The sequence below is a fragment of the Lepus europaeus genome, chromosome 5, assembly GCF_033115175.1.
Source record: "Lepus europaeus isolate LE1 chromosome 5, mLepTim1.pri, whole genome shotgun sequence".
Classification (NCBI taxonomy): domain Eukaryota; kingdom Metazoa; phylum Chordata; class Mammalia; order Lagomorpha; family Leporidae; genus Lepus; species Lepus europaeus.
The window spans coordinates 102,420,947-102,443,228 of NC_084831.1; the positions used below are offsets into that span (position 1 = coordinate 102,420,947).

Genomic DNA, 22,282 nt, shown 5'->3' on the forward strand with positions numbered 1-22,282 from the left:
CAATGCCAGGAGCAAGGAGCTTCTTCAGGGCCTCCCATGTAGGTGTCAGGGCACCCTCTTCCACTGCTTTCCAGGTCATAGCAGAGAGCTGAATGGGAAATGGAGCACCCGAGACTCAAATTGGCACCCATATGGGATGCCAGCACTACAGGCGGCGGCTTTACCTGCTACGCCACAGCGCTGACCCCCTCCAAACTTCTAAACCTTGACTCTGGATCTTCACGAGATGGGGGAGCTAGGCGGGGAGTTGGGTGGCAATAAATCAAGCTGGTATGTTTTTTCATAATTTCTGTGTACTCTACATTGTAACTCCACCCTTGACCTGTCAATCCAGAAAGCCCGATTTCCAATGATGCAGCTGTATCTCATCTGGGACCAGATGCCACGTGGAAGTTAAGCTCCACTTGGAAGCCCAGGAAACGCCCAGAAAGCCCTACACACACTTCACTCCACACAATTTGTATATTCAGTTGGGGCTCCACCCCCTATCTCCTAAAAGAGACTGAATGTGGGAGTAGTCTTTCTTTTGTTTCTGAGCCATGTGAATGGGTCTTTCTCTGGCCTCCTCTCCCTGTCTCCTCATAGGCAACCCTCTGGCCCGCTCATGACAGGCATCTCTCCACCAGGGGTGGCCCACGCTCATTAGTGAATGTATGTTCACTCCATCTCTCTCTTTCAAATAAATCCTGCTCTCACTTGTGCACTGTATGTATGCCTCGCTTTGAAGTCTTACCTCTGTGGGGGGCAAAAACTTGGAATACTGATACTGTAAAATCCTTTAGGGAAGTCTTTGCTTTTTTGATCGTTGGGTGTAGCTAGTGACCAACATTTTAGACAATTAAAATATTTTTATATGAATGAATGAGTGAGAGAATCTTTTCAGTCACACTTTCAGAGATTACCACCAGCCAACCTTTGCGTTAAAAGGACAAGAAGAATTCAGTTTAAAAACCAACACATTATGTAACCAACTAAACCACATGATTGCAATAATAGATACTGTACAGGCTCACAGAAGACAGATAATTGCTCTTCTAGGGAGAGGTGGTTTTTGTTGTTGTTGTTTTTAAGCCTGCCCTGCAGAACTTGATTTCAGACACTCCAGTTCTCAGCATAGCCAGATAAATTCTTAAAAAGAGGATATTATTTGAATTCCTTTTGTACTTTTGTCTCAGGAGACAGGATAAAATAAGAGCAGACGCCTGTAGCAGCATAGTTCCTGGGACGTGGCAAGACCTCAACACATTTTAATCCCATTCCTTTTCCCGGCCTCATCTGCATCGAAGGCTGGTGAATTTAGCGTACCTGAGGGAAATTTTAGTTTTAGCATTTCCATTGTACTAAAACAATGTTGTGGAGCCTGGTTGCGCCTCCTAACCCAGGTCTCTCAAACCCAAGGGAAAAGAATCATTGGAGGGGGAGGGAGAGGAAAGAGGCGGTGCAAAAGCTGAAAGGAAAGGCGGAGAGGAAGCTGTAGAAGGAAGCTTTTTTTGGTTGAGTTTGTCTTTTTTTAACCCCCGAGAGGCGTGACGTGCTAACTGCCGTCGCGGGTTAGCTTCCCCCGCGAAGCGTCCGCCCGCCGCGAATTTCCCCGCCCTCCCTCCCGCTTCCGCCCCAGGGTGCACTGCAGGCCGCGGCCGCTGGGGGCGCCCGAGGCCCCGAGGCGCTGAGGCGGCGGCAGCGGCGGTGGCCGTTCCCCGAGCTTTTCCTCTCCAGGCTCTCAGACGAACGGCGACGGCGGGGAGCTGAGCACCGAAAAGGCGTCCCCCTCCCCGGGCGAGCTGCAGCACGACCAGCCCCCGCGGGCGGCCGGGGTCCGCGCCGCAGCCGCCGCCTCACTCCGGCCCGGACTGCCGCGAGAGGCGGCGGCGGCGGCGGCCTCGGCCCCGGCCGGCCCGCGGCGCCCCCCGGCCGCGCCCCCGCGCGCAGCTCGCGGCCCCGGCCATGGGGCTGGGCGGGTCCGGGGCTCGGCCGAGCTAAGGCGGCGGCGCCTGCCTGCGCGCCCCTTGGGGCCACCCCCGCACCCCGCTCGCCGGCGCCTGGCTCTCATGATGATGAAGAAGAAGAAGTTTAAGTTTAAGGTGGACTTCGAGCTCGAGGAGCTCTCCTCGGTGCCCTTCGTCAATGGGGTCCTCTTCTGCAAGATGCGGCTGCTGGACGGCGGCAGCTTCACGGCCGAGTCCTCCAGGTAACGCGCCCCCCGCGCCCCCAGCTCTCGCGAGCCGCCCGCCCTCAGGGGCTTGGCGGCGGGGCAGCATCTCGAGCCTCGGCGCCTCCGCTCCAGCCTCGGGAGCCCGCCGCGCTCGGCCGGGCCCCGTCTGCAATCAGTGAGGAGTTATTGATCGGCACGAAGTGCTTTCGCAGACGGGTTCATCCCCATGGCCTTGGCTCCTGCGCTCCTCCCTCGGGATGGCATCTGGTGGCCGCCGTGCCCTCCCAAGTTCACTAGGAACGGGAGCGATGGCCACGGGGAGAGGATGCTTCTGTGTTCTCTTAAGACGTTGGTGCAGTGCAACGAGGGGGTTGAGCTGTTGTTACAAACAAAAAAATATCGCAGACTGCCCGAGCCTGTGCTTAGCCTAACTGCCTGTCCCTTGTGGGTTAGGCGGGGACTTGGGCGCACACTTCGAGGCCGGGCTTGGCCTGGTCAGGCTTGACTTGAGTCAACTGTTCCTGGCGGGCGACGCAAGTCTTGGTCTCATCGTGCAGCGGCGCATCCTCCTTGAGTTACCCATCTGGCAGTGGCCACTAGTGGGGCTCGGTGTGGAGGGCTTAGCCCCAGAAGGGGAGTCCAGGCCCTGCCCTCCTTGAGGAAGGAGCTCACTCCCGGGGAGAGGAGAGGGGGTTGTGAGCAGGTTACAGAATGAGCCAGTGTGGCACTGTCCCTTGAGTAACTTCAGGGCTAGCCACAGGTTGACAGATTACCCCCAAAGGTGTTTTTCTTTCCAAGAAGATTTTCAAAAGCATTTTTTAACGTGACCTTTAGAGTTCCTGAGATCAAGGAGGATTAATAGTTAATGTTTATTTTGTCCTCGAATAGACTGGGCATAGTCTTCGTTGTTACCCTAAAAAGCCTTCTACTTTTATTTGTCATCGTATTAATAATATACAGGAAATAATGTCAATAAGTTGTGGAATTGGGGCCAGAAGATTGTTGGCAGTGGCATTATGGAAGCCTGTAGGTGCCGAAAATATCTCACTGGCTAAGCCAAAGGAGAGATGAAACACTATTGATTCTCAAAATTAAGAATGTCCTCCACGGATAGCTTTTGTCCTTAAGCTGTGATGACAAATTTGTGGCATTCCAACTAATTAATTATATTATAGTTATTTTTAATGTACCTGACAGTGTAAACTAGAACGGCTCCAGCTCTTAACAACGTTGAAGAGCGTAAGGTAGCTGGACAGTGTCTTGTGGGTGCAGGTGACAGCCTTCTCCTGAGGCCTAGGCAGTTCCCCTGCGGTGTCCCACACCCCAGCTGGGACAGTTAGACCCGTGCTCCTGGACCAGTGGTGACACCTGGTGGTTGGGACACTCCTCCACTACCTCCTTCTTCCTCCAAATACTGATTTGGCTTCTCACAAGTCCATTATTTCACGGTTGCAGGCATTTATTCAGCAGACATACGTGGGCCTTTCAAATGTACTGATTGATTTAATTCTCACAGCAGGTCTATGAGATGGGGATCCCCATTTTGTGGATAAATAAACCGAGGTATAGAAAGCATGACTGATTTCCCCAAGGTTCTCACAGCTGCTAAGTACAGTGTCAAAATTCTGGTACAGGTCTGTCTAACCCCAAAAAAGGTGATGGCAGATAAAGGGAAACAAACGGGTTGTAAAGAAGTTTCTGAACAAGAAGCTTCCCAATGGCTTTAATGAGCCAGAGGTGTGATGTATATTTTGAAAGACTTGGAAATGAAAAAGTCAAGTATCCTGATCCCATTCTCTTTCAACTAAAACCTGATTTTAATCCAGATAAATAATATTTTAAAAAATTATTTATTTATTTGAAAGGCAGAGCTACAGAGAGGTAGAGACAAAGAGGTCTTCCATCCTCTGGTTCACTTCCCAGATAGTCTTATGGCCGGAGCTGCGCCGATCCGAAGCCAGGAACCAGGAGCTTCTTCTGGATCTCCTATGTGGGTGCAGGGGCCCAAGGACTTGGACCATCTTCTACTGCTTTCCTAGACCGTAGCAGAGAGCTGGATCAGAAGTGGAACAGCTGAGACTTGAACCTGTACCCATATGGGATGCTGGCACTGCATCCTGTTAAGAATACTGTCTCATAACCAAATAATCAAAATAAAAAAAAATATACTGATAGAGGGAAATAATTCTTAGCACGGGGCCTGTGCCTTTCAAGTTTGATAGAGGTTTTTGGTATAAAGCTAAGAGCAAGGGTTTGGAAGAAGGCAAGTCTAAGCCTTAATCCTAATCCTGAGTACACTGTAGTGAGGAAGCCTGGCATAAGGAAGCCTCTCAGAACTTCTGTCTGTAACATGAAACAGTCACTTACAAATGGAGTCATTGTGAGGGTTTGGTAAGATGCTGTACCTGGAACACCCATCAGTGCTTTGGCACCCAGCACTTCTCTTCTTCAAAGAGAAGACCAGTAACTCACCCAAGATCTGTTTCCTTTAGATGTTATGTGGATTCCTTTACCCTGATGACTACAGAAGAACTGGTTAGCAAAAGATACCTCATTTTACAAGGAAAAGAAAAGAAAACCTGAAATACCTAAAGCAAGTAAATTATCGCAGAATTGCATAACTTTTAATTAGTAGTTCCCTGTCTAGGCAGAGCTTCTCTAATTAAGTACTAGATTTTAATTTTTAAAAAATCACTTTATGTGACCCTTCGAGTTTACATAGAGTGAACACTACCATTTCTCCCATAAAAAATCAGGAATGAATTATATAGGAAAGAGTTCATATAGCAAGCCCAAGGCTGCTGTCCTTAGAAAAACCTACTTACAAGGTTACCCTTGGCTGGTATCTGGGAACTTGAATAGTAAATAGTTCCATACATGATCCCAAACTACCTAAATAAGAGTGGCTCACCTATTCTGTACAGTGTTTTTTATGCTAAATACCTAAGAGGCTGAAATTTTCATCCATGCTAGACAAAAGAAGCCTCAGTGACCAACTCTAATAAAAATCTTGGGCACCAAGTCTCTAATGAGTTTCCTTGGTAGTCAGCACATATTTTCTTTTCTTTTTGTATTTATTTGAAAAGAGGAGCTACCGGGGGGGGGGGGGGGGGGGGGGATAGAGAAAGAGATCTTCCATCCAGTTGGTTCACTCCCCAAATGGCTGCAATAGCCAGCACTGTGCCAGGCCGAAGCCAGGAACTGGAGCTTCATCCCATTCTCCCAGATGGGTGCAGGGGCCCTAGTACTCTAGTCTCCACCACTTTTCCAGGAGCATTAGCAGGAAGCTGGATGGGAAGTACAGCAGCCAGGACTCAAACTTGCACCCATATGGATTGCCAGCAGTACAGGCAGCAGCTTAACCTATTATGCCATAACACCAGCCCTAGTACATATTTTCATAATTTTGTATTAGGGAAATTAAATGTGTGTTGAATCTGTTTTGTAGCCTTTAGCTGTAATAAATCATAGCCATGAGTAAGCCATGCATATGTTGAGTCCTCCGCATCTTCCTAATGAATTATCAAACCTGGAGGTATGGTCTTAGGAACCCTCATGCATGAATCTATGTAAAACAACATTCATTTTGCTAGAAGTCTTTGAGGTACCTAGAAAATAGTGGCTGGTGTGGCACAGAGGGTAAAACCACCACCTACAACACTGGCATCCCATATGGGCACCGGTTTGAGTCTGGCTACTTCACTTCTAATGAAGCTGCCTGCTAATGTGCCTGTGAAAGCAGTGGAAAATGGCCCAAGTTCTTGGGCCCCTGCAGCCATGTGGGAGACCCAAATGAAGCTTCTGGCTCCTTGCATTAGCCTGGCCCAGCCTTAGCTATTGTGGCCATATGGGGAGTGATACAGAGGATGGAAGACCTCCCTTTCTGTAACTCTGCGTTTCAAATAAATAAATATTTCTGAAAGAAAATTATATAACATATAATTATTATATGCATACCCATGTGTAAAACCAAGTCTATTTTTAAATATATATATATATATGTGAATGTATATGAGGGAGCTTAAAGAAGTCCATGGAAAACATAATGAAAAGATAGTGTGCATTTTTCATGAACAATTTGAAGACCTATGCACACATACACACATATTTACATGTGGTTGTATAAAAACTAAACATGCAGATCATTCTTTGTTCACCAGATATTAATTCTACATTTACCAAATTTCCAGCCATCTGTCAAGGGCACAAGGGAATTACCTCTACTTAATTAGGTTTTAGGTATACCCATATAATTGACAGTAGGAGACAGTGTGACTTAATGCTTAATCAGTGGATCAGACAATATGTGAATGTTGGTGAAATTTTTAAGGAAGAGTTTATTTACAGCTGTAATGGTTATTGAAAACCATATTAACATTTCAGTTGAGTGTGCTGGAGGATGATTTGCATGCTAAAGTAGGTGAGCATGGGAGGACAACTTGAGCAAGTCCTTGTTAACAGAATTGGTGATAAATCAGCCTGATTGCAGAGTTCAGGTTGAACAGAAGCATAGGCTAAGCTTAAAAAGAGGTTTTGAATGCCGTTTATAAAGAGTTTGCTTCTACTGCATGTAGGATAAAATTCCATCTAAGTTCATGAACTGGGTTGTAATGTGATTGAAGTGGTATTTAAACTGGCCGGCAGGCTGATGTTCAAGTTGGGACAGATTAGAGATGGGGAGGCAAATTATTTGAAAGTTATTAAAATAACCAAGGGAGGAGCTATTGAAAACCTGTACTCAAGTTTCTCAAGCAAGTGGTTAAAGAATGATGACAGATGCTGTGATTCCATACAGAAGTAAAAAAGTCAAAATTCTTTTTTGTTCTGTTTGAGGAGGGTATTTTATGTTACTGGAAGATATGAAGAGTTAAGTTTTACATATAACATACTATAGCTGAGGTGATAGAGAGCCTGTTCAGAAAAATATAAATTATGGAATGAGGATTTTACATTCCAGTCTGTTGGAACCACACAAGCCTGCTCACTGAACTTCTCTGTTAGAATTGCCTTATACCATTTTGTTTTTTTATAGATGATTAGTGTAAATTAATTTTAGAAGTATCCATTTTTTCCTGGAAAGGTTTGTTCAAATGAAAGGTTTAGAAAAATACTAAGGCTAATTGGCATTTATTTGTAACAAATGTTACTGAAGTAATCAGGAAAAGTAGTCAGATTTTATGTAAAATAGTTAAAATGTTTGGAAAATATATTGTGCAATTATAGTGGTCTAATCAACTGAAGACAAATATTTGACTAATAAAATATTTTTGAAGATCTTTCAAAAAGGCAGAATATTACATTATTTAATTCTTTTTATAGTTCTTCCTTTGGCATAGCATTTAAATTATCTTTGAGGCTTATTAAGACTTTGAGAACAAGTACAGTTTTGGTCTAATTAAATAAAGAAGTAATAAGAAAACATTTTTTACACTTTTGTAGGATTCCACAGTCGGCCTTATTTTTATTTTATTTTATTTTTTTTTTTTTTGCTGATAGCTAAATACTTTTCTAAGTTTCGCATGCACTTGTGGCAAAAACACATGTGGATTCAGGAGTGTCCAGGAAACTAGTAAGCACATCTGTGTACTGGATCTGTACTTGGTAAACAAGCTGAACGGATTTTTTTTTTTCTTTTTTGACCATAGTACATTTATGTTTTCAAAATTTTAGTTCATCATACATTGTGTAATCCTTTTGGTGATTTTTTTTCCTTATTGCAAAAGTAATATAGATTCATGGGGAAAACCTAGAAAAGCAAAAAAGAAAATGAAAATTGCCCATTAATGAAAGATAATGACTATCACTGATATTTTGGTCTATTCTGGTATAGAAACCTTTACTGATCCACTCACTTACATAAATAAATACCCATCCTCCCTCACACTGTTATCACATCATTTTTTAACCAAAGTGAGATCATACTGTATATTAAACTTTTTAAACTTAATATTTCCCATAATTATAAAATTATTTTAATAGTGGGCCAGCACTGTGGCATAGTAGATTAAGTCTGTACCTGTGGTGCCAGCATCTCTTATGGGCACTGGTTGGAATCCCAGCTGTTTTACTTCCTATCCAGCTCCCTGCTAATGGCCTGGTAAAACAGTGGAAAATGGCCCAAGTGCTTGGGCCCCTGTACCCTCATGGGAGACCCAGAAGAAGCTCCTGGCTCCTGGCTTCGTCAGCCCTGCTTTGGCCATTGCAGCCATTTAGGGAGTGAACTAGCAGATTGAAGACTCCCTCTCTCCCTCTCTCCCTCTCTCTCTCTCCCTCTCTCCCTCTCTCTCCCTCTCTCTCCCTCTCTCTCCCTCCCTCTCTCCCTTTCTCTGTAACTCTGCCTTTCAAATAAATAAATCTTTTTTAACATTCTTTTGATATAGTTCTACCCTATTATGGATTTCCATAATTTATTGAACCAAATTGCTTTTGCAATAGCCTTCTTTCTTTTTTATAATATTTTTATAAATAAACTACAGTATGCATCTTTATAGCCAAGTTTGGACACATCCAAATTATTATTTAGGATTAACATTTAGAAATGGATTTGAGTCACAAGGCTTTTGCTGTATCTTACCAACTTGTGCTTCTGTGCATTAAATTTTTTTAAGATAAAAATTAGTAATAATAGAAAACATCAGAAGTGACCAGTATTACAAAATGATGTTTGACTGTATGGCACAGAACTCTTTATTACCTGAATCTGGCATTCCACTTCTGGGTATATATTCAAAGAATTGATGCCAGTATGTTGGAGATATATGTGCACTCTCATGCTTTATTGCAGCATTATTCACAGCAGCCAAAATGTAGAAACAACTTAAGTGTCTGTAAGAGAAAAATGGATAAAGAAAATGTAATCTGTCCAGTGCAATACTGCCCAGCCTTTAAAGAGAAGAATTTCCTACTTCTGTTTGTCTTTGTAACAACGTGAATGAACCTGGAGAACATTATGCTAAATGAAATAAGCCAGACATAGAAAGACAAATACTGCATAATCTTAAATGTGTATGTGGAGTATAAAAAAGGTGACTTCACAACAGCAGAGAGGAGAATGATGATTGCCAGGAATAAAGGGCTGGGGAAATGCAGAGTTTTAGTTATTAGTTCCAGAGACGTATCATTTGGTGTAGTGCCACAGTTATTGTATTGTATGTTTGAAATTGCTAAGAGAGTAGGTTGTAAACGTTCTGACAAAAAAACCATAAGTATATGAGTTGATAATATGTTGATTGGCCTGATTATATCATTTCACAGTAAGTGCATATATTGAAACATCACATTTGTACACTGTAAATATATACAACTTTTATTTGTTTATACTTTAAATAAGTTTAAAAATAATTCTTTATATCCTAACCAGAAATGAGGTCATCAGTTCACATTATTATAATATCTGTAATAATATTAGCTAACATTTGCTTGAGTACTTGTGACAGGTACAGGTATAAAGCTGACGAGATATTTGTTCTAGATCTTGAAGAATATTTAGGATCTGGATTGACTAAAAGAAAAAGGATGAAGAAGTGGGAGAAAGGTAGGATACCAAGGAGACAGAAATGCATACATATTTAGTAATATAAACTGGCCATCCCTGCTAAAACGAATGGTTTAGGAAGAGTGATCCTAGGAAGGAACACTAAAAGCTTAATTAGAAAAGGTTGACATTAAAAAGAGCCATAGTCATCCCCTAGGTGACCCAACCTCCTGATGAAGAATAAACTTCTCACAAATGGGCGAGGTTATTCAGCTGTGGGTAGTACTGAGGTAGTGAATAGTATTTCTTCTAATATGATACTGAGTAGAAATATGTCTTTTTTTATATTTCCCCATTGGTCCTCATTCTGCTCTCTGATGCATCAAGCCCAAGTTTATTCCCTCTTAATGGGACAATTTTCCAAATAACTTTTATTTCTACCTTGAACAAATTACTTTCCAAGGATCAACATTCTCATCTCTAAATAAGAAGTGTGGGTGGGTATGTGGTGCAATGGTCAAGTTGCCACTTGGGACACCCTCAGCCCATTCTGCAGTGCCTGGTTCTGAATACGAACTACTCCACTTGTAATCCAGCTTCCTGACCATGCACCCAGGGGAGCAGCAGGTGATGGTTCAAGTACCTGGGTCTCTGTTACCCACATAAGAGACCCCCAGTTGAATTCTTGGTTTCTGGCTTTGGCCTAGCTCAGGCCTTGTGGGCATTTGGGCAGTGAACCAATGGATGGAAGATTTCTCTCTGTTTCTTGGTTTTCCAAATAAAATGAAAATAAATTTTTTAAAATAAGAGCACAAGCTAATTGTCCCTGATATTTGTTGTCCCTTTCCTTTTATTATAATAGAATTTTAAAAATTTATGTATTTATTTGAGAGAGAGAGAGAGAGAGCGAGCTCCTATCCACTGGATCATGGACCTGAGAGAAGCTCCTGGCTCCGGGTTCAGCCTGGCTGTTGTGGCCATTTGGAGAGTGAACCAGTGATGGAAGATTCTCCCTCCCTCCCTCCCTCCCTCTCTCTCTCTCTCTCTCTCTCTCTCTCTCTCTGTGTGTGTGTGTGTGTGTGTGTGTCTCCCTCTCTCTGTGTAATTCTGACTTATAAATAAATAAAATAAATCTTTAAAAAGCTTGTGGTTACTTCAGTGAAGCAGTCTAGAAAGTTGGCAAGGTTCAGAGAATGAGTGTTGCTGCAGTGCCGTAAAGACTGGGACGGGGGCCCGCACTGTGGTGCAGCAAGTTAAGCTGTGGCCTGCAATGCTGGTATCCCACATGGGCTCTGGTTTGAGTCCCAGCTGCTCCACTTCCAATCCAGCTCCCTACTAACGTGCCTGGGAAAGCAGCAGAAGATGGCCCAAGTCCCTGGGCTGCTGCACCCAAGTGGAAGACCTGGAGGAAACTCCTGGCTCCTGGCTTCATCCTAGCCCAGCCCCAATTGTGGCATCATTTGGGGAGTGAACCTGAGGATGAAGATTTCTCCATCTCTCCTTCTCTCTGAAACTTTGCCTTTCAAATAAATAAATAAATCTTAAAAAAAAAAAAAAAACGAACAAACAAAAACACCAGGACAAGGCAGAGAGTCTAGCGTGTTATTTGCAAGATATTAAAATAGCCAGTATGAGTGTCATGAATGAAGAGAGAAAGATTACAAAGCAGATACTTCACTGTGACATCATCTAGGAGAGAAAGAGCGTGACATAGCCAAGTATCATGAGCCTCAAGCTTTTAAGCCTTCAGCTTGCCCATAGAAGAGTTACAGCCTGTAAGTGGCATTGAAGAGTTAGGAAAGTGCTGGCACTACCTCCTGTGGTTGTGAAAGAGCAGGCTTACAATACAAGTAGTGTCCTCATGAGAGCCAGGTTTCAGTTAGGCAGTGAGTGCAGTGTTCTTCAAGGAGATTGAGAATGAGTGAGTTTGTGTAACCCTAGAACAAGGGTTTCAGGTGGGATGATAGAATGGGTTGGAAAAGAGAACACCCAATAGAAGAATGAGTCAGAGTTAGAAAGAACAGAAGCATAGAACAGAGTAGACTGGGAATAAGGGAGAATAGATGACCAGGTCTTTCATTTTACTCTTTTCCTGTCCATTACAGGGATGAAAGGTAGTGATAGAACTGACAAGCCTGGAGATTCCCAACGTGGATGTCATATCCAAGGCCTAGGTGATACAGGACAGTTTCTCCAGCTGCTGCTTAAGGAGTTTAAGAATGAAGTCATGTTAGGTCTTACCATTTGCTTCTTATGAGTCTTGCCTCCTGCTGTCTCCTGTGTCTCTCTAGCTCGTACTCCTCTGCCTTCATCCTCCCCAGTCTTTTAGCGCTAACTGGAGAGAGTGAAGCATTCTTCCTCCTGTTCTGGCCATTTCCCTGAGTCTTTGCATTCCCTTTTAATTTCCAGCTCCCTCAATTACAATCTAATCCAAACTCCTCGGAGGAAAAAAATCTACATAGGGTGGGCATTTGGCACCGCAGAGTTTCCGCTTGGAGCACCTGCACTGCATACTGGAGTGCCTGGGTTCAGGTCCTTGCTTTGCTTCTGACTCAGCTTACTGCTGATGTGCACCCTGGGAGGCAGCAAGTGATGGCTTGGGGTCCTGCCACCCACAAAGGGGACCTGGATGGAGTTCCTGTCTCCTGGCTTCAGTTTGGCCCAGATGTCTCTCTTTCATTTATTCTTCCTGTCACTCTCTCTCCCCCAGAACCCCTTCCCCCTCTCCTCTTCTTCTTTCTCCCCCTTCAAATAAAATGAAAATAAAGTAAGTTAACATTAAAAACTTATGGGATGCCGGCCCAGCAGGCAGAGGCTTAACCTACTATGCCACAGCACCGGCCCCCCTAATTTTTCTTAATCTAATCTGTATGGTGCCTATCGTTATTAAGTCCAATTTTCAGGATTGGATTTTACATACTTAAATTCTGTTAGGAATTGTTAATTTCCATAGCAATTTATAGTCAAGTGTAAACATTGTCCTGTGCCATTTTAGCCAGTGAATTTTATGTTTAGTATTTAGTACCAATAATATTCATTATGGATTGGATAAAAGGCTTACACAATTCTTTTCTTTATTAACTAACCCAAGATTTTTTAGTATTGCCCTCTAAGGTTTAAGGAGCAATGATCTACAGGGTTGAATTGTTCTGCTTTGATATAGGAGAAAAGCAGACTTAATAAACACCCAGACAGCACCATAAATATATATACACTGTGGAGTCCGTGGTGGTGAGGAGGGAGCAGAGCACAAATGTTTGAGGGCTGTGGTGAAGGCGAGGCCAGAAGGGTGCACTGAAGACCAATATGAACGCTGCGTTTTACTCTACAGACTAGGTTGTTGTGGCCATTTGGGGAGTTAGCCTGCAGCTGAAAGATTCTCTCTTCGTTGCTCTGCCTTTTGAATTAATTAGTTAATTAGTTAAATTAACACTACATCAGTATAGAAATTTGGAAAATAAACAAAAATTAAGAAGAAAATTGTATTCATGAAAGAAACGTAACCACTGTTTGCATTTTGGGATATAGTTTACCAGTTTCTTGCAATTCATTTTTGTGCACAGTTGAAACCAAATTACATACAAATTTTTTCTCCTGTTTTTTTTCCCTGAACATTGTATTAGTAGCACTTTCCATGTTACTAAAAACTTTATATATAAAGTTCAATACGTAATATACTTTAATGAATTAACAATTCTGCTTGGATATTTCTGTTGTTTCCTATTTATTCCTTTTGTCTCTGATACTGGGCCCCTTAGCTTGAACATTTGAATATAAGATGCAAGCAAGGGATATGATGATATACAGTAGGTGGCTGAGAGGTTATGTCTGAGGCAAAGCAGAACAGTTAGGACTGAAGACCACGAATTTAAAGCAATCCACATGCAGAAAATATTGAAGTCTGGGTCAGCATATAGAACAAAACACAAAGCCCAGAGAATAGAACCTTGGTAGAAAAAGACCTAATTAAGGAAAAGTAGACCAAAACATTGGAGAGGAATACCGTGTCATGGAAGCTAAGTGAGGGAAGAGCTGGGGGAGAGGGTGCTCACCTCTGCCATAGTGTAGACAGATGTAGTAGTGTGAGGGCTGCTCTCTTTGGTAATCAGCAAGTCTTTGAGAAAGGAGTTTCAAGGGAATTGTAGGAGCAGAAACTAGGTTTCAGGGAATGAAGGAGTGAGCAGGTGGTGAAGCAGTAGAAGTATGGACAATAACTGTTCTTTGGGAGGTTTGTTAAGAAAAATGGAATTAACTAAAAAGAGGAAAACATAGCAATTTTATTTCACGTATTTATTTTTAGGATAGAGATATGAACATGATTATAGGTTGGGGCAAAGGAACAGCATAAAAAATAGGGATGAAAATATTAAAAGCAAATTGATCAGTGAAAGTATTATCTGCTATATATTTTTAAAGTAATTAATTAATTTGAGAGACAGAGAGCAAGAGCTCCTATCTGCTGTTCCACTCCCAAATGTCTGCAATAGACAGGGTTGGGCCAGGATCCAAACTGGGAGCCAAGGACTCAGTGCAGATCTCACATGTAGGTAACAGGAATCCAAGTACTTGAGCTAACACTGCGAGCTCCCAGGGTCTGCCTTGGCAGGAAGTTGGAATCAGGAGCTGGATCTGGGAATCTAACCCATGCCCTCCAATATGGGATGTAGGTGTCTTAACCACTAGACTAGATGCCCATTTTCCTATCTTCTGTCTTAAAATTTTATTTTTATCTTAAAATCTGGTTACTGTGGTAGGTGTTTGGCACAGTGGTTAAACACTGCTGGGGACAGCCACATTCCATATCAGAATGGGTTTGAGTTCCACCTCCACTATCCATGCAGCTTCCTGCTGATGCGTACCCTGGAGGCAGTAGGTGATGGCTCAAGTACTTGGGTTCCTACCACCCACATGGGAGACCTGGATTAGATTCCAGGCTTCCGGCTTCAGCCTGGTCCAGGCCCTCTTGTAGGCATTTGGAGAGTTTACCACCTCATGGAAGATCTCTGTCTGAGTCTCTCTGTCTCCCTGCTTTTCAAATGAAGATAAAAAAAAAAAAAAAAAAAAAAGAACTATTACTGGTTTCAGAAGAAATTCTCAAACTTTTTCCTAATTAAATGCTGTTTTCAAGCATTGTGGCTTAGAAATTGGCTTACACTCAAGGTTTATTTTATCGTAATGAAAGGAGGAACTACCCATAATATTGATTTTGGACTTTGTGTGTTTACTTTGATTCATGCAAGTGAGTCATCACTAGCATAGCATTAGAATGAACTCATTTAGTGACATTTTCCTTCTAGTTAAAATGTTACATATTTCCTTGTTCACAAACTGCAACCATTCTGAGAATTCTGTAGTGTTGATGTCTAAGCATAAAGTTATTAACATTTTATCTTCAAATATTACCTCTTTGAGGCTTTAGTTGTCCCATACAGTTTTGTATTTTTAAAATGTCACCTCTGGGTATCTCTCCTGGGCAGTTTGATCATTCCTTATGATCAAGGTGTGACTTCCAGAAAGATCACAAGTTTCTTGCTTGGACAGTCCTGTGGACAACACTGTTTTTATGTACAAGGCAGAAACAAATTTTAGAAATAACAGCCCCAGGAGAACAGTTAGAAAAGATTGTTTAGTCCTTACAAAAGGAGGTAAATGTTTCCAAAATTTTGCTTTAGGCTAAATAAATGATCTTTTTATAAGCAACCATAAATTACCTTTATAATCCCTATTACTAAACTTAATCATTAAGCTAGTTATACAAATAATATGCATTTGTAATTATATACAGTTGAAAACTATAAACTCTCTTATTATACCAATAAAGTATAAGCCATTCTGAAGTAACCAGGAACTCAGTAACAATCGCAATGTTAACATTTACCCTTTCCTCATTTGATGAATTGTAAGTCAGTTCCAGATGGTGGTGAGTCAAAAATGAATTTGAAGAAAAGGTGTTTGACCAGCAATTAGGATGCCCACATCACATATCAGAGTGCCTGGGTTCAATTCCCGACTCTGGCTCTTGACTCCAGCTTCCTGCCAGTGCAGACCGTAGAGGGAGCAGTGATGCCTCAAATAATGCGGTTCTGCCACCCAGGTGGGAGACCTGCATTGAGTTCCCAGTTCCCAGCTTTGGCCCCAGCCATTGTGGGCATTTTGGTTAGCCAGCAGATCAGAGCTCACTCTCTGCCTCACTCTCTCTCTCTCTGCCTCTCAAATAAATACTATAAGTTTTAAATTATTTTGAGGGCCTTTTTTGCTCAGGTAACTAATATAAAACCTTGCTGCCACATGTGCTAATACTGTATTGCCTTAAAAGAAACATCAGTCCAGCATGCAAAATAATTAAGAAGTCATTTCAAATATTTACTGCTGGGTGAATGTTTGATGCAGCAGTTAAGACACCCTTTGGGATGCCCACATCCATTTCAGAGTGCCTGAGTTCAAGTCTTGGTTCCACCCCCAATTCCAGCTTCCTGCTCCCACATCCTGGGTAACATCGGGTGATGGCTGAAAAACTTAGATCCCTGCCACCCAAGTGGAAGCCCAAGATTGAGCTCTACGTTCCTGGCTTCAGTGTGGCTCAGCACTGGCTGTTTTACTGCTATGCCTTTCAAATAAAATGAAAATAAATAATAGATTTTTTAAAAATTTGAATGTATTTATTGCAATTTTCCCAACTCATCTACCCTGCTCCCTGTGCGGTTTCTTTCTATGTGAAGACTGGTATCAAACAGGTCAAGTAATGCAGAGTGATGCATATACACAAAGTGTATTTATATTGACTGTGGTCAGTTTTAGCAGGAGATACCATAGCAGCCCCATGCTGCTCAAGAAATATCCCAGCAAGGATACTCAAGACAGTCCTTTTCTTTTTCTTTTTTTTTTTTTTAATATTTTATTTATTTATTTATTTGACAGGTAGACTTACAGACATTGAGAGAGACAGAAAGAGAGAGGTCTTCCTTCCATTGGTTCACCCCCCAAGTGGCCGCAACAGCTGAAACTGCGCCAATCCGAAGCCAGGAGCCAGGTGCTTCTTCCTGGTCTCCCATGTGGGTGCAGGGGCCCAAGCACTTGGGCCATCCTCCACTGCCCTCCCGGGCCACAGCAGAGAGCTGGACTGAAAGAGGAGCAACCGGGACTAGAACCAGTGCCCATATGGGATGCCGGCGCCGCAGGCAGGGGATTAACGTAGTGTGCCATGGCACCGGCCCCAAGACAGTCCTTTTCTATACAACCTCCGTGGAATCTCATCCTTGCTCTGATGCATAGACCCCTTCCACTCTACTCCCAGACATTCCTTCAAAGTGGAACTAGCTGGACAGTGTTGATGTGCCTTTAATTATAATTTACTCCATCTGCATGAGTTTGGATCATTGTAATATTATTATAAGAATGACCAAGACAGCTAGAGTAAAGCTTTCACGGTACTGTTTGTAATACTTTGTGCTCTTTTGTCTTAGTCCAACTGGATCTGTGGCTTATTTCACTCCTGATCTCAAGAATGTAAACATTCTATAATTAATATTTCCCTTCTCTATCTTAGCTGTTCTTCTGATTGTACTCTGTACTACAGTTTTTACTTTGGGTAATTAAACTTGTGAAAATACTAGTGGAGGGAGCTGGCATTGTGGTGTAGCAGATAAAGCTGCTACCTGCAGTGCCAGCATCCTGTATGAGTGCTGATTCATATTCAGCTGCTCCACTTCACTGCTTTGTGCTGGTAACCCTAACCCCAGCCCTAAGCCCAACCACAAGCCTAACTCTAACCCTGACATTCTCAGGGACAGATTTCCTACAGCAACTCTCAAATCTTCCAAGTTTTTTCTCTTCACTGGTTCTTTCCTGGCAACACTAAAGCATGCTTGAGTCTTGTGCACATTAAAATGAAATCCTCCCATGTGCCCCTCTGACTGCCACTCCAGTATTCTCTAGTTTATTACTAAAACCCTTGATTGATTGGTCTGGGTTCCCTGTTTCTCCTGCCCATTGTAATCCAGTTTCTATCCCACCCTTTCACTGAAACTACACTTGCCAGTGTTATCTCTGACTTCTTTGTTGCTAAATCCGGATTCTTTGGAGTCTTTATCTTATCTGACCTCTGCCATGTTTGATATTGCTGAACAATTCTTTCTTTAAAATGTGCCCCCTTGGTTTCTGGGATGACATAATCTTGCTTTTCCCTCTGTTGACGGTTTTTTCTCCTTTGCCAACCCCCTTATTCTCGGTGTGCCCTGGAGTTCCAGGCTCCACTCTTCCCCTCCTCCTCTACCCCGTCCCCTGAATGTCCTCATCCATTCCTGAGGCTTCACCAACCATTTCCATGCTCAGGATTTTCACCTTTGCATTCAGCCCTGATCTCTCCTTTGAGTTCTAGGACTGTGCATCTGCTAACTGAACATTTCTAAATTAGAGACTCACAGGATCCTCAACCTCAAAATGTCCCAAATTGGATTTTCATTTCCCTCACTCCCTAACCCTGCTAGCAAAATGAATGCACAAATGAAAAATAAGAAGTAAGGTACAGGCCGGCGCCGTGGCTCAATAGGCTAATCCTCCGTCTGCGGCACCGGCACACCAGGTTCTAGTCCCGGGTCAGGGTGCCGGATTCTGTTCCGGTCGCTCCTTTTCCTGTCCAGCTCTCTGCTGTGGCCCAGGAGTGCAGTGGAGGATGGCCCAAGTGCTTGGGCCCTGCACCCCATGGGAGACCAGGAGAAGCACCTGGCTCCTGCCATGGGATCAGCGCGGTGCACCAGCCGCAGCGCACCGGCGGTAGCTCCTTTGGAGAGTGAACCAATGGAAAAAGGAAGACCTTTCTCTCTCTCTCTCTCACTGTCCACTCTGCCTGTCAAAAAAAAAAAAAAAAAAAAAAGAAGAAGAAGAAGTAAGGTACAGTCTTCTTGTGTTCAGCTTTCCTCAGTGAATTAGTATTCACCCATTTATTCAAGCTAGAAATACCTCCAGAGTGTGAGAGATTCATTATCCTTAGTGTTATGATTAAAAAGCCATACTTTTATAGGTCAAATTTATTCTTGGAATCATAAAGCACTCATTTTTGTCTCAGTTCCCAAAGATTGCTTTTTTTTTTTTGTCTTTAGTTCACCTGTTTTTAAATATAGAAATATTCATTAATGTTGAAGAAGAAAATTCTCTGCTTGTAACTTTGACCATTCTTTTACTCTGGTGGAAACACTAAAGCAGATTTAGAAATACATATATCAGGGCCAGTGCTATCGTGTAGTGGGTGAAGCTGCCACCTGCGGCAGTGGCATCCTGTATGGTCGCAGGTGCGGGTTTGAATCCTGGCTGCTCCACCTCTGATCCAGCTCGCACTCGCTCGCTTGCTCGCTGTCTCTCTCTGCCTCTGCCTCTCTGTAACTCTACCTTTCAAATAAATAAATGCATCTTTAAAAAAAAAAAAGGAAATACAGGGGCCAGCGCCATGGTTCACTTGGTTAATCCTCTGCCTGCAGCGCCGACATCACATATGGGCACTGGTTCTAGTCCCGGGTGCTCCTCTTCCAGCTCTCTGCTGTGGCCCGGGAGGGCAGTGGAGGATGGTCCAAGTGCTTGGGCCCCTGCACCCACATGGGAGACCAGGAAGAAGCACCTGGATCCTGGCTTCGGATTGGCATAGCACTGGCCGTGGCAGCCATTTGGAGAGTGAACCAACGGAAGGAAGACCTTGTTCTCTGTTTCTCTCTCTCTCTCACTGTCTGTAACTCTACCTGTCAAATAAATAAATAAATAAATAAATAAAAAGAAATACATATATCTTTGATAATAACAACTTCTGATAGATATTTGTCACCGAGATAATACTGTAAGCCAGGCATGGTTCTGAACACTGTGTAATATTTCATTTTTCCCCCAGATTCCCCTCACATGTAAGTGCGGTGATCACCTCCCCCCTCTCTCCACCCCTGCATGATGGAGGAGGAAATGGAATTGTAGAGAGGTCAGGGCGGGTGTCCAGTGTGACCAGTAGCAGGTGGTAAGCAGGGTTTGAACCCAAACAGACAGGATTTGAATAGATATAAGCTCTTAATCTCCGTGCTATACTCTCTGGCAAACAGCTTGCATTTCTCATAACAGATTTCTCTGTTTTTAAAAAGTTAAAAATACTTTGAATTACCAACACATGGTATAATTCCAAATATGTGCCTCGAGTATACAAATGCATGTTATTCTGAGAGTAAGTCACAAAAATGGATTCATAATTCCTATTTTATTTTCTAGTACCTTTTAAGGGCCTTCTAGATTTTCTTTGACTTTTTCAAAGCATAAACAATGGCCATAACAACATTATCTTTTTCTGAGTCCTCTGCTTATTTTATGTCACATTTTCAGCAGTTCATCCTTTTATCTCACAAATACTTGGCCTTCCACAGTATCAACACAAATCATATTCTGTTGCTGTTTCTTAAAAGTGGTTAAGCAACTGTATAAAACTCATAGGAAACTAATGACTCATGTAACGGAAAGCATTTACTAATGTGACTTTTGTCTCAGTTGCCAAGTAGTCTGAGTTTGTTTCCATGGTAACCCATCAGTATAGCAAACTGTCATAAACGAACTCACTTTTTCTGTTAGTTTAGTTTGGACAGCTTTCTGACAGGTGTGTGTATGTGCATGCACATTAAAAACTAACGCAAAATATTCTGAATAATTGCCTGGGGCACATAAACAAAGCCTTTTTTATTTAGAGATTGTTCAGTAATTCAGTACCATTATTTTAGTGTTACAAAACTAAAAAGATTATAGTTTTTATTAAGAAAGTGCAATTAAGCCGGCGCCGCAGCTCAGTAGGCTAATCCTCCACCTTGCGGCGCCAGCACACAGGGTTCTAGTCCCGGGCGGGGCACCGATCCTGTCCCGGTTACCCCTCTTCCAGGCCAGCTCTCTGCTGTGGCCAGGGAGTGCAGTGGAGGATGGCCCAAGTGCTTGGACCCTGCACCCCATGGGAGACCAGGAGAAGCACCTGACTCCTGCCATCGGAACAGCGCGGTGTGCCGGCCACAGTGCGCCTACCGCGGCGGCCATTGGAGGGTGAACCAACGGCAAAAAGGAAGACCTTTCTCTCTGTCTCCCTCTACTGTCCACTCTGCCTGTCAAAAATAAAAATAATAAAAAAAAAAAAAGCACCTGTAGGATTTAAAAAAAAAAAAAAGTGCAATTGTTAAAGCTTATGCATTTTTATTTATTTGAGAGAGACAGATGGATAGACAGACAGACAGAGAGCACATGCTCCCATCCACTGGTTCACTTCCCAAATACCAGCAACGTACAGGACTGCGCCAGTCTAAAGTCAGGAATTGGGAACTCAGTCCAGGTCTCCCACAGGAAAAGCAGGGGCCCGACCACTTGAATCATCAACTTCTGCCTCCCAGGATCTGCATCAATAGGAAGCTGGAATCAGGAGCAGGAGCCCAGCATCTAACCCAAGTACTCCAATATGGGAAGTAGGCATCTTAACCAGCGTCTTTATCACTAGACCAAATGCCTGCTCCTACGAATTTTTAAAATTCATTTATAATGGAACTGGTGTTGTGGTGCAGTGGGTTAAGCCACTGCTTGCAACACCAACATCCCATATTGGAGCACTGGTTGGAGTCCTGGCTGCTATGATCCAGCTCCCTGCTAATGTGCATGAGAAAGCAGTAGAAGATGACCCAAGTGCATGGGCCCCTGCTACCCATAAGGGAAACCCAGGTGGAGTTCCTGGCTTCTGACTTTTGCCTTGCTCAGGCACAACCATAGTGGCCATTTGTGGAGTGAACCAGCAGATGGAAGACACTCTCTCGCTCCCTCCCCCTCTCTCCCTCTCCCACTGTCTTTCTCTTGTGCATGCATGTGCCTGTCCCCCTACCGCTGTCACTCTGCTTTTCAATAAATAAATACAATATTTATTCACTTGAAATGTATTTAAACACACAGGAGAGTCTTCCAGAAACAAGACAAGGAGAAAGGGAATTAGAACCCTGTCCTAGGGGATGAGAAGTGGATGGCATGTTGGAGCAAGCCGACTGGGCTAACTCCTCCCAGCCTCACTACCCACTCCACAACCCCCCACCTCAGGTAACCTGCTCTAGGGTGGCAAAGGGAGGACACCAGGCTTCCCACTGAATGCTAAATAGAGAAAAGATTCTCCGAGGAGGCAGGTCCTGAACTAAATGAGTTAGAATCAAACTGATGTGGGAAGTTGGGAGGGAGAGCATTCGACATAGAAGCAAAAGGAAGTGCATACACGTAGGAAATAGCGTGAGGCACTGTGGGACATAGAGTGAAGTATAGGATTAATCATGGAGAGGCCATTAGGAAGCTGGTATTAACCCCGTAAGATATAAGGAAGCAGTGAAAGAGTTTAAACAGACATCAAATCTGTGTTTTAAAAGGAGTTCTCTTGGGGCCAGCTCCGTGGCGCAGTAAGTTAATCCTCTGCCTGTGCCACTAGCATCCTATATGGGTGCTGGTTCTAGTCCCAGCTGTTCCTCTTCCAATCCAGCTCTCTGCTTTGGCCTGGGAAAGCAGTGGAAGATGGCCCAAGCCCTTCGGCCCCTGCACCCACGTAGGAAACCCAAAAGCAGCTCCTGGCTCCTGGCTTCGGATCGGCACAGCTCCAGCCGTTACGGCCATCTGGGGAGTGAACCAACAGA

General features: G+C 43.3%; 1 protein-coding gene across 1 annotated transcript in view; it reads left to right on the top strand.

Annotated features, from left to right (window-relative positions):
• Positions 1-1,986: 1,986 nt before the first annotated feature.
• EEIG2 (EEIG family member 2) overlaps positions 1,987-22,282 on the top strand; it is a 79,320-nt gene continuing 59,024 nt past the window's right edge. Inside the window, exon 1 of the mRNA XM_062191862.1 lies at positions 1,987-2,188. Within this exon, the coding sequence (XP_062047846.1) occupies positions 2,049-2,188 (140 nt within the window). The 5' untranslated portion in view covers positions 1,987-2,048. The remainder of the gene's footprint in view (positions 2,189-22,282) is intronic.